Raw genomic sequence first — 13,153 nt, 5'->3', positions numbered from 1 at the left:
GTTGACTAATTGTTTGGCATCAGAGGCCTAACTTTTGGCCTATCTGGGCTTTTGACATACCTTCCTCACTAAACTTAATAATTTCTAGCTTTTTATTTAAAGTGAGAGACATGTGATTCTTCCTTTCACTTGAACACTTAGAGGTCATTGTAGGATTATCAACTGGTCGAATTTCAATATTGTGTCTCGGGGAAAAAGGAGAACCAAGGAGAGGGAAAGAGTTGGGGGAAGAGCTTGGTTGGTGAAGCACTCAGAGCACACATATTTATTTATTAAATTCTCCATTTTATATAGATGTGGTTTGTGGCACCCTAAAACAGTTATAATAGTAACACCAAAGATCACTAATCACGAATCACTATAATAAATATATTAATAAGGAAAAAGTTTGAAATATGGCAAGAATTACCAAAATGTGACAGAGTCATAGAGTGAGCAAATGCTATTGGAAAAATGGCACCAATTTGATCTATAAAGCACAATAAAGTGAAGTGAATGAAATGAGATATGCATGTATCTTAGTTAATAATAATGTATCAATATTGCTTTGTTAATTTTAAAAACCCAAAACAAATCTTACAAATACTGTAAGATAATAGGAATAACTGGGTGTAGGCTATATGGGAAATCTCTGGACTGCCTTAGTAATTAAAATCAATCTGATCCAAATTTAAATTTTGTTTTATTTACAATAGTCTACTGAAAGAGAGTCATCCTTTCTCTCCTTTAAACGTTAGAAATTCAGGTTTGTTTTTTTTTTTTTGTGGCCAAAGATAATGTAGTTAGACTGCTCTTAGGGAGCTGTTGGGTTACTACTGAACCATAAGGACTTTTGTTGTTGTTGTCAAATATATGTGTGTGTGTGTAGATGGGATGAGGGTAAAGTTTTTAATAACTTCATTTTGGAAAAATTACTATCCTTTTCAGAGAGCCTTAGATTTCAAATGTTTGAAACCTAAGTCTCAAGTTTATTCTTGTTAAGGAAAGACATTTAGTGTTAGGCAACTAGGTTCTCATTTTTCCCAAGAGAATTCTTAAGATATACCTTTTAAAATAGTTTGTGTATTCTCCTATACTTTTGCCTTGGCATAAAAGTGATCATTACATCATAATATTCTCAACCTAACAGAATTATTTTTTGTAAGACCTCTTGAAAATTCTAACTCCATCACTGAATCAAAAATGCTATTAGACTTTATTATGACCACTAAGGGGTAATTTGAAATGTCCTAATTCTTTTTCCCCTATTAATGTCATGGGTTTTTTTTTTCCCCTAAGAAAAGAGTAAGGTGTTCTAATGTTCTAATGTTATAAAGACTTTTTTTTTTCCCCCTTTCTATAGCTATCTTATAGCCTAACTTCCTATATCTCTATCTGGTAGGGTAATACACTTCCTTCCAACCTCTAGTGGGTGAAGTTCATTTATCTTCCAATCTACAAAACTGAGTTAACTCCTAATAACCTCTGATACTCAACAGAAACACAACTGCACTTTGGAATTAGTCATCCATCTTTATGTCATAGTCTCTTATTTGTCACTGCAAAAGAGTTGTATAGCAGATATTCCACAGTATTATGTACTATCAATAGAATTTCATTTGCAAGAGAATTGTTTTAAAATCTATTATTTGATTTTGACCGGCTTAACACAAATCAATTTTTTCCCTGTACGTTCTGGCTGGAACATCTAAACACAACAGTCAAGTGCTCTGTTCGCCACTGTATAAAATTGTGATGGATTTGCTAAAGTTAGTGACAGTCCCAATTAATATTTCTCTGTCATCATTAAGAAATCAATTTTTCTACTTCCTATCTATAACATTTTTTGAATAGAGTAGTGATTAGGTTTTAAGGTTTATTTTTCTGTATTTCATAAGTTATTTTTACCAAACAATCCTCATTTACTAAATTTACCTCATTTACTAAATCAATCCTTTACTAAATCAAGCCTCATTTTTCTAATATGTTAATTGATTGTTAGGCTATAGTGGAAAAAATCTGAAGTGTTCAGCATAGGGTATTATACATAGTAATTGCTTCATAGATGGCAGCTTCTGCTATTTTTATACTGTGCTGTGCTTCTGTCCTGCTTCATATACCATGTAAAATAGGTGACGAGTTTGGGGAGGTATCTTCCACATATATTATACCATATTTGCTCTACTTGATCAACTGCGCAACAGAGAAGAATGCTGCTTCTTCGGTACACAGAATTCACTGAATATGGAAGAGTTTGACATTCTTAATTTATTTCTGGTAAAACAGTCTTAAGTCTTTCAAATGTCTTTGTACAAAGTAAAAGTTATAAGCAAAATATAAAAAGATGATGTTATTTAAGGATGATGTTATTTATTACTAACAGAAACAGGCTCCTTTGAACATCCTATGCTGAAATGTTTGTTTAATACTATGATTCATAGAAGCTTTCTTTCTAGTCCGAAGCAAATGCTCAAGTGAAACAGCATTTATTTTATGAAGCAATACTGATACGTCTTTTATTGGTTGGACTCTGGCAAACACTTGACAACAAATGGTACTTTACCCAAAGAGACACGTATCATGCATGCATAGCATAGTCTAACCACAAATATTAAAGCTCTATGTAACTGTGAGCCTCAATTGGAAATACAAAAGATAGTTTTCATAGAATCACATGAATCAAACCAATCTTTAATTTCAACAAATAAGAATGCAAAGTTTATGTGTCTATAATGGCTTCATATCACTATGTATGTAATGCGGATATTGTAGAGGACATAGAAATCCATTCAAATGTAAAGCAGCAAAGCACTTTCACATTACCTTGTACTTATAATTCCTGCTATTCATAAAAACCTATATTTCTTCAACAAACATTTTTCTAAGAATGGCCTTTTCTGTTTACCCCAGGAAAACTTATTATTTATAATTTTGATGTAGTCACAGCCAAACATTTTATTTTTGTATAGGTACTTTAACCATGATTTGTATATGAAACTTAGGATAGCAAATTAAGTTTTAATATCAATAGGTGATAAAGGCAATTTTCATCCTACAATTCTTTTTTTTTTTTTTTTAAGATTTTTGTTTATTTATTTGACAGACAGAGGTCACAAGTAGGCAGAGAGGTAGGCAGAGAGAGGTGGGGGAAGCAGGCTCCCTGCTGAGCAGGGGCTCCCAGGACCCCGGGATCATGACCTGAGCTGAAGGCAGAGGCTTAACGCACTTAGCCACCCAGGTGCCCCTCATCCTGCAATTCTTTATACAAAATATATTTCAAGAGGTAATATGCTTAACTTTGGAAGTTTAAAAATTTTATATTTCATTTTGTGACCCCATTAAGATAGCTGTTTTTTATCTGGGTTGTCTAAAAGATATAAAGTTAAGGTTAGGATTTTAGAAAAGGGCTTTGAGAAAGAAGAGGGAAGATTTAAGAACCTGTTTATACTTAATGATAGCTGTAAATATTTTGAAGTTCATTCAAATAAAGACCTTCACCAGTGCTTTATTCCCTGCCAAAACATCCCTACAGACAACCCCACTCCCCACCAACCATCTCATTTTAGTAGGTTTTCTTCATAGCAGGTTTCTTTTGCAGAAGTTTTCAAGGACAAGAGTTGGTTTACTTAACCAAACTAGAATATTCACTTTAATTCTAGAGAAATTTCCCAATTAACTTTCTGTAGCAAAAATGCTAAGGGTTAGAATTTTGCCTCTGAATCTCTTCCTAGAAATGGGATCCAGAAAGCACAGGGAACACCTAGCCAATCTGAGGACTCAGATAAGTGTTTCCTGTCATGGAAATAGCTAGAGGTCTGCTATAATATCCTCACTTGACCTGCTAGCTTGTTAGTGATAGTGCTGATTTACTACAACCCCATTAATTTCGCATATAAAGAGAACAATCTAGTTTTCAAAATGGAAAGCTCTATCTGCTATAACATTATTTTGAAGTGGGTGGTGGTGGTACAACTTAAAAATTAAAAAATAAATCTTAAAATTCAAAATGAATTTTTAATAATAGCATACACATAGTCTTAAAAAATTCCAAGGATGTAATAAAATTCAATTAAGTTTAGCTTAGTTTGAGAATCCTCACCACCCTCCCACATAAAGTGGCAAAATGTACAGAAAAGCACTTAACATAGGATGATGATGACTATGTACTGAGCAGAGAAGTATCACCACCAGTTTTTCTCAAGCGTCCTTCCACACTTCTGAATTTATAGGAAGGCAGACTGGTTTAGCTCTCAAAAGTGAAAATTTTCTTGATCTTTCTTCTTAAGTAAAAAAAATAATAATAATTAAGTAGAGTAAGAGACTGAAAACTGCAGCCCACCTAAGTTTAATCATTAATAGTGAGTTCTTTGGTGACCTTAGGTCCTCATTTTGGAGTTTGGAATCTGACCTTTCCCCAAAGATAAACATGCTTGTTGCAGGTTCTGAGGAGGGTCACTTCCTCGCTGCCATCAGAAGAGTCCACTTCTCAGTGACTCCTGGCTGGGAACTGGATGCATTAGAGGGTAGCTAGTCAATATGATTCTCCTCGCCGTGCTTTTTCTCTGCTTCATTTCCTCATACTCAGCTTCAGTTAAAGGTAAGTTTTTATTTTTGCTAAACCTTAGTTTTTTAATCATTGAGGGAAAAAGTGTGTGTTTGTGTGTATGTGTGACTAGTGAAAGAGTTCCTAACTAAACCATCTTCAAAACTACATAACTTTGGAATATTCGTGAAGTCATGCCTGGGTTGGAATGAAAACCGAATTCAAATTCCTACATACATTAAGAAAACAGAGGTTCCTTTTAGTTTCAGCCCCTTAGACTAATGTGCTTCTTGCTTCAGTTTCTCATTCATGGTCTATTTTTAAAAAAGAGAGAAAAGAAATGCCAGCTATTGTTACCTGCTGCTGTTGGTCACTCACTGAATGCAGCTCCTTCATTTGAATTGTAAAAGAGGATTTAAAAAAAAAAAAAAAAACCCAGTTTTTAAATTTCCTTCTAGTTGCTTAGCAATGTGACATCGAGAAGAATTAGACCCAATGAAAAAGGCATTTGATCTCCCAAAGAATTATGAATGAAATGGTAAAGCATGCATTTAATTGCATTACCATTCAAAAGTGAGAATTATCATAATTGGTGAATTAAAGAAAATAAAACTACATGGTATAGATTTAAGAAATAAGACTTATTATGTTTGGATTAATAGTGTTACCAGTTATAGTTTCTACTTGAAGAAAAATTGATTTTAAAAAACACATAGGAATTGATACCTTTCAGGACAAACATTTTAAAAGGGATGGTTTCTAAAAGCTGAATGAAATGTATTAATATGGAATCTTGTTAAAATCACCTAGTATATAAACAAACTCCTTGGATTTCTACATGTTGTACCTGATGTAAAATAAACAATTTTAGAGTCTCTTAAGAGGACACACTGTAAAAAACCAATTGATCTAACACATAACTTAGCATGATAGGATCCAGTTTTAATAACTATGTACTCTAAGTGATGTAAAACAATTCACTTATAAAGTTCTAAAACACTTTTGAGATAAGTAGCTTTTGACCTTAAGATAAAATTAGTCTCAAGATTTCTCTTGAGAGACAATCTTTGTTATTGAAGCAATAAATGCAAGGCTAAATTTAAATTATTTTACCTAAGCAAATCACACTTTAGGTTCTTGATGGTATTTTTCACCAGTTTCCAAAGTGTTGATTATTTAAAAATACAGTCCTTATGTGATATATCTGCCAAATAAATTGTTTATAGTGTTTAAAATATGAGGGATTTATATATCATAGTATCAAATCTAATACCCTTATTATTTTGAGAAAAATTATATTGAACTATAGTAGTTATTGTACACTTCTATTTTTTCCCACTTTATAAAGGAGAAAATTGGATAACTTGATGTTTCCCAATACATGCACTTCTGAAGACTCTAAAACACACACACACACACACACACACACACACACAGACTAAAATGACATACAGAAATACAGTTTAGAACATGACAGATAGCTACAGTTTGTTGTATACAAGCTCAGTGGCAAGTCCAGAGTTTTAGAACCTGAAGCTTATTAAATTTAGGAGCCATCTTTGAGAAAAGATTGCAAAAACATCTTACTTTTGCAAATGTTATGTAAAAAAAGATATGGCATGTGTACACATTGTAGGGTCCCCTTCCAAGTCCTCGGAAAGAGCTTGGGGGTCGGAGAGCCCCAAAGCTGAAGCATCATTAGCTTCAGGCTACAAGCTGCTTATGTCAAATATCATAAATAAAAAGTAGAGGACTTGACCGCTCTCTCTACCTGGATATGATAACTTTTTGTCTTATGGTACCATGATTTCATTATAGATACCTTGCCCTCTGTAATGATTGACATTTAAGAAACAAACTACTTGTAAAAGTCTATTTTAAAATCAGACCATTATAAATTTTGGGGTCTCATGTATAACCTCAAAACCCATCTCAAACTTAATTATAAATGCAACTGCTTAGCAAATCCCCAGATCTGGGGGGATTCTGAAAGCAGGTTGGACTGAAGAGAAGTAAGGGTAGAATTAGTATGGACTAGGGTCTACTTAGAAGAGATAGGCTGAGTGTGAATGTCCTAAAGACTCAAGTTTTCCCTACTTTTTTTCGGTTGTATTTTGTCATGGCAGGATCTATTCTCAATGCTTTCCTCAAGATTTCTTTATAGTACTTTTACTTTTGCTAACCCTGGCATGAGTTTTCTATTTAATCTTCTTACCTCTATACATGAACTGCCCCTTTACTTCCAGTCTTTCTCTCAGTCCCCAGTCAGACCTGCACTTTTCAGTCCATTCACAGTAATCATCTTCCAATCTTTTTCCCTTATCCTTCATTCTACTCTTTTGCTTTTTGCCTTGTAGTTTTCTGTTGGAATCCTAAATTCCATTACCTATCCTTATCAATACTGCATTTGTCTTTAAATCTCACCTTGAATTTACCTAATTTTGGTAAATGCATAATTTAAGATATTTGTTAACAGGTTCAAAACTGAGAGTTTTGTTGCTTTTAAGTCATTTAAAATTTTTAAATGCATTTGAAGGAGCATATTGAAGAGGTTTTATCTAAACTTAGTTTCCAAAAAGTGCCATTTTGCATTTTATAGAGCAATAGCCTAAGAGAGAAATAAGTCAATAGTATGAATAGAATATGTTCCCATTGCCCATTGTTGCCAGATCTCTGAATACCATAAACAGAGGAATACTTTTCAAAGAGGAAAGGATAACAGGGACAATATTATAGCAGTCCACTTATTTGAATCCTTTTAGGTTTTATCTCCTGTTAGAGGTAAGAAAGGGACATGTGGGTGGTTAAGCATCTGGGTCTTGGTTTTGGCTTAGGTCATGATCTCAGGGTGGTGAGCTCGAGTCCCATGTTGGGCTCTGCTCTGGGTGTGGAGCCTGCTTAAGATTCTCTTTCTCCCTCTCCCTCTGCCTTTCCCCAATCCCTTTCTCTTTCTCTAAGGAAAAAGAAGTGGGAGAAAGATATGGAATGAGGCATACTTTTTCCAATGCTTTATCACTTCCAAATCATAGTCAAGAACTGATCTATTATATATATATAATATATATTATATATATATATATAATGTCTGTTTTCACATTCTTTTGATTGGTAAAGTAAAAGTAAGGAAAAAATGATCAGCATGATCCTTTGGAGATCTTTGGAATTTAAGAGAGGCTACCTCCCTACAAAATTTTCATAGTTATTTTAACCAGAAGACATCTTTGTGTAGTGCACAAAACTTGGATCTCATTAATTTAGACATCAAATTCTGCATTCTATCTGCTATGTTGGATTGAAAGCAGAGTCAGCTTTTCTGAGCTTGTCGTATAATGCTTACCTTTCAGAATTTCTGCGAGGATTAGATAAGATATGTATTTCCTTTATGCCCTCTGTGGAATTCGATACGCATCATAAAAACTAGGCCTCTCTGACCAAAATACCTTTCCTGGCCAGAAAGCCAATATTTGAACTTGTAGCCGTGTCCCCAGTTAAAATGTAGAAGAGATGGAGGTAGGGGAGGCAAGGGATAGTCACAGACTTTATCTCCTTCAAGGTTTTTCCTGACTTTTTCTATCTTCTATATTTTATACCTGAGGTTCTGCCTGATTGGTGCTTAGACACAGTCCATTTTTATATGTATACTCTTAGATACCCACCTCCCACCTTTCCTTTTCATGGCTTTTCTAGATTCCTATTTCTTGTTTCCTTATCTCCTTTCTTTGAAGGTTTGTCAGAACATGTAACTTCACCACCCAAAACTTTCCAGGGGTTTCCCATATCACTCAAATTTTGTCATGTCCCTGCAAATCTCCTGGTCACCCATAGGTAGCTATTTGACCTCAATTTCTGTAGTGTCTTTCATTAACTGCAGCCTCTTTGGCCTTCCTGATCTTCATTACACCTACGCTGAGTCCCCAGGGCCTTTAAACTTGCTATTACCTTTATGTGTGTGTGTGAGGGGGAGGGTTGGAGGGGAAGGTAAAAGTGTGGGGATAAAGGAGAGGGAAATGCTCCTCCCACAGATATCCATGTGGCTAGCCTAAGTAGCCTTTGCCCAGAATATTACCTTTTCAGAAAGTTCTTTCCCTCAACATTCCTATTCCTTTTCTTATTTCATTTTTCTTCATTAGCATTTCTAACACTTTGTAATTTGCTTATATACTTTTTTATTACCCATCTCCTCCTCATTCAAGTGTAAACTTCACAAAGGCAGATATTCTGTCTGCTTATAACAGGTATAACCCCAGAAATAGAAAAGTGCCTTACACCCAGTAGGTGCTCAGTATATCCTTATTGAATGTAGGAGTGAATCCCTAACTCACTCCTTAGGAATGGAAAAGAGTTCAACCTAAAGGTTTAGATGTATGTAATAAAGGAAGAGCATGGTCTCTAGAGCCAGACAGGCTGGGTTCAAGTCCTGTCTCTATCACTAACTGTCTGGGTAACCTTGGATAAAATGTATAATCTCTGTGCCCTTCCCTTTCCTTATCTGTAAAAGGAAACTAATAATGGTACCTACCCCATTAGGTTTGAAAGAGTTGATCCTACTCCTTCACATTTCTTTGGATTAAGTTAACTTGAATTAGAGAGTAGGTGAATTGCTCCATGTATCAATTATTTTGGCTCACTACACTATTTGACATTAAACCCCCTGCCATATTAAAGCCTGTACTAAGATTGATTTTATGTATAAAACATTATTTTATTCAGCTAATTTAAATTTACGTATGTGTAGCTTTGAAATGTACCTTTGTGCTAATTTTTTTTCTTCAAGATTTTTACTTATTTATTTGACAGAGATCACAAGCAGGCAGAGAGGCAGGCAGAGAGAGAGGGGGAAGCAGGCTCCCTGCCAAGCAGAGAGCCCAATGTGGGGCTCGATCCCAGGACCCTGGAATCATGACCTGAGCCAAAGGCAGAGGCTTTAATCCACTGAGCCACCCAGGTGCCCCTGTGCTAAAGTTTATTAGAGTTAAATAAACTTAAATAAATATATTTACTATCACTAATAGAGTAAATTACATTGCAGGGGATTGTCTTTAAATATCCAATTCAAGGAATTGCCTTCTAGCCCTTAAAATTACCTTGGCATTGATCTGTTAAACTGAAATGATATCTGAATTACAAATGGTTTTTATTAATTTTGTAAAGTGATTCCTGGCTAACCCTTTACTTTAAATCATATTCATCATACCGCAATAAAGCTGGGGGAGAAGAGAAATCATATAATTTAAAAGCAATATGATGACATTTCTTTAAAAAATGTTTTCTGGTTCAATCAGGGCAAAATTAGATAATCTGATTGTTGATTAGGGATACAAACAAAAGTTTTCTGAAAGGGAAGCTTATTTGTTTGTTAGTTGTTCTTCTTGTTGTTGTTCAAGTCTATAATTTTAGCAGATGGAGAATAGAGTTATCTTTCATTTAGCAAATATTACTAAGCTCCCACCAGGCACCACTGTGCTAGATGAGCAATGCTTTATAGCAAGAAAGCACAGCTCTTGGCCTGACAGGTCCCTTACAACTGAAACTTGACTTGTGTCACAATCTTTATGCAGGTCACACAACTGGTCTCTCATTAAATAATGACCGGCTATACAAACTCACATATTCCACCGAAGTTTTTCTTGATCGGGGCAAAGGAAAACAAGAAGACAGTGTAGGCTACCGAATTTCATCTAATGTGGATGTCATCTTACTCTGGAGGAATCCTGATGGCGATGATGACCAACTTATCCAAATAACAGTAGGTATCCTCTACCAGAGATGTGAAGATTGGAGGTCAGCAAAGTCTTTGTGAAGAGTATCATTCAATGCTTTTGTGCTCTTCATTATATATCCATTTAGTCTGTTATCTATAAGTAAAATAAGTAGATCTATAGTTTTGAAGTTTTTGCTAATCAAAAGTGATCTGATCTTTCCAAGTTGTTGAGTCAAGCAAAAGAAGGTCTATGTTGGTAAGTAACTAAAGTATGATGTTCAGTTCTATATTTTGCATTAATAGGCACACTTAAACTAAAATTCACTTGAGATGTTTTAGGAATGAGAAGTCTGGAATCCATAGTCATGTGAAAAACAAGACCATTCTAGCATAAAGAAGAGATAAATAGGGAGGTCTCAATTTTTCCGAGTTCTTTCATGTAACAGAATTACCAATGAGGAAGTGAACCAATTCTGTGTTCTTTCTGAGGTAAGAACCACGCACTGGCCTGCATCACAGTGTTTGGTCAGTTATGATAATTAGATTTATGCGTTGAGAAATGAGGTCAAATTAGATGGCTTCTGCGGCCTTGAACTTTCAGTTTTAATATATAGTGATTCCATATTTGCTTTTAAGAGCCTAAAGGCAATAGATTTCTCTAGTAAAGTCAGTTATTCTTCTCCATGTTAGTGTGAAACAGGTACACAGGACCAAGATCTGTTCCCTTGTAACTGATAAGTAGTTGTTGATAAACTTTATAATGAGGTGTCAGTGTAATACGTGTACCAAGTGATCTTTGCTTCTTTGGATGTCTCTCATAGTTGTATCTTCCAAGTTGGATCAAAACTTCATCATCCACCTCTCTGAGCCATTTCTCAATAGGACAGTAAAGTACTTTGTGGAAAACATATGTACTTCCTTTTTCAGTAACCAGACTGTTCATCTTTAATTTTGCATAGGGAGCGAAGTACGATGGGTTAGTATTCCTTTCAAAAAAATGGTAAAGAGACCAGGCAGACAGCAACAGTCAACATGAATAAGGAGAGTAACTGACAAAAAAGAGCCACCTTCCATTCATAATTATTGTAAACCTGAATTCACAGATTTCTTTAGGAATTTGAATTTTTACCCAACTCAAAAACCCAATTTTTGGGTACCTTCTCCATTCTTTTAAAGGTAATGGCTAAGTCCTAGAATCGTGAATTGAAAACCAACAGAATACATTATGGACAACCCTGTTTATTGCTTTATCATTTTATTTTCTAAGAGACTGTAATGGAAATGCACATAGCAAATTTTTCTAACAGGTTTCTTTCCATGATTCCAGATGAAAGATGTAAATGTTGAAAATGTGAATGAGCAGAGAGGAGAGAAGAGCATTTTCAAAGGAAAAAACCCACCCAAAATCATAAGAAAAGAAAACTTAGAAGCTTTACAAAGACCTGTGCTCCTTCATCTAGTCCACGGAAAGGTAAAAGTGATTTTGGGGATCCCACATCTTTCCTACTTCAAATTTTTCTTCCCGTCAGTAGTTATTATTTTGAAGTAATCACGATCTCATCACTTTCAAAGTAATGGAACTTTTTCAAGAATAAGTAGAGATTGCAAATTAAATACTTCAGAAGTAAATCAAGGTATTGAATTCACTTATATTTTTTAGCCATTTGTTTCCCATTTTTATGAAAACCTTTATAGTAGAATCAAGTATTTATTGAGAGGCATTCTTAAAAGGTATATTCCTTACTAAATTAAGAAGGATTAGAAAAATACTGTAACTCACTAGGTCATCACAGGTGATTATATCATTCAAGAAAGTAGACAAATTATGAGATTTAAATGATCTAATTTAGATTAATGATATTAACTCATAAGAATATCAGTATCTGGCTAATGTACAAAACTGAAGCTTTGGAAAGGGCATGGCATTCCTAAGGTTGAGTTGATTTTTTAAAAAAGGTACTTAGAGCTTATTTAAAAGCTATGATTTTGAAAAGCATTTTATTTAATAAAGTAATGTATTAACACTATAATATCCATTTGGAAATTTGCTCAGAGAATTCTATAAGTGTACATTACTTATGATTTGATTGTAGTCTATTAAAAATGGTCTAAATATGTTTGGAATTAACATATTAATTAAGATCTTAATTAATTAAGATTAAATATGTTCGGAATTGTGATCAGTGAATTACTAGACATTACATATGTGGACTTATGAAAAGCATAGGTACTATATTGACAGACCTAAAAACAGTATCTGTAAAGATTATCAATTTTAGGTACCAAAGTAGAAAAATAATAAGAGATCATTAGAGTTTGAGTGCTATATTTCTCCAAAATGTCTCTAGATTAAAATTTTCTAGATTTAAAATAAAGGTAAAAACAAATACTTTAAAGTATAAATTTCAGACATGTGATATATTGCTAATAATGATGTGCATTTTTATAGGAAGTACTAAAAAAGGACTCTTGTGTTGTAATTTCTACAACCAAATATGAATCCCCATTTTAAGAATGCTTTTCTTCTCCTTGTCAAAATACTTATCATGCCTCAGGCTTTGCTCACAGGCCCTTTCTTTTATAAAGTTTATATCCTTCTAACCAGTTGGAAATCACCACCCCTCTTTAAAACCTGCTTAGCACCTTGTAGCTTACTCATAGCCCTTATCACTGTCCTTAGGTCATTTGTGTTCATTATTAGATTATGGGTTTCAGTAGAGAAAATTCCCATTGCTCTTTATATTCCAGGCCCTCCCTCTCTCCTTCGTGCACTTCCACTCCCTTCCTCCCCAGAGTACCCAGAACCATGCCTTGTACCGACTGACTTGGTGTTCCGGGAGAATTTCCTAGCATTCTCCCAAACCCCATATTCTTCTAGGCTCGTTTATATTTGTTGTTTATCACTGTATGTTGAGATTCTCTCTGTATTT

The 13,153-nt window shown here is 34.5% G+C and overlaps 1 protein-coding gene across 1 annotated transcript in view; it reads left to right on the top strand.

Moving 5' to 3' along the window:
- The first annotated feature begins 4,210 nt into the window (after positions 1–4,210).
- LOC122889353 (microsomal triglyceride transfer protein) overlaps positions 4,211–13,153 on the top strand; it is a 45,568-nt gene continuing 36,625 nt past the window's right edge. Inside the window, exons 1-3 of the mRNA XM_044224420.1 lie at positions 4,211–4,576; positions 10,081–10,268; positions 11,551–11,694. Of these exons, the coding sequence (XP_044080355.1) occupies positions 4,516–4,576; positions 10,081–10,268; positions 11,551–11,694 (393 nt within the window). The 5' untranslated portion in view covers positions 4,211–4,515. The remainder of the gene's footprint in view (positions 4,577–10,080; positions 10,269–11,550; positions 11,695–13,153) is intronic.

The sequence above is a fragment of the Neovison vison genome, chromosome 11 (genome assembly GCF_020171115.1).
Source record: "Neovison vison isolate M4711 chromosome 11, ASM_NN_V1, whole genome shotgun sequence".
NCBI lineage: Eukaryota > Metazoa > Chordata > Mammalia > Carnivora > Mustelidae > Neogale > Neogale vison.
This window is presented reverse-complemented; position numbering and strand designations above follow the sequence as displayed.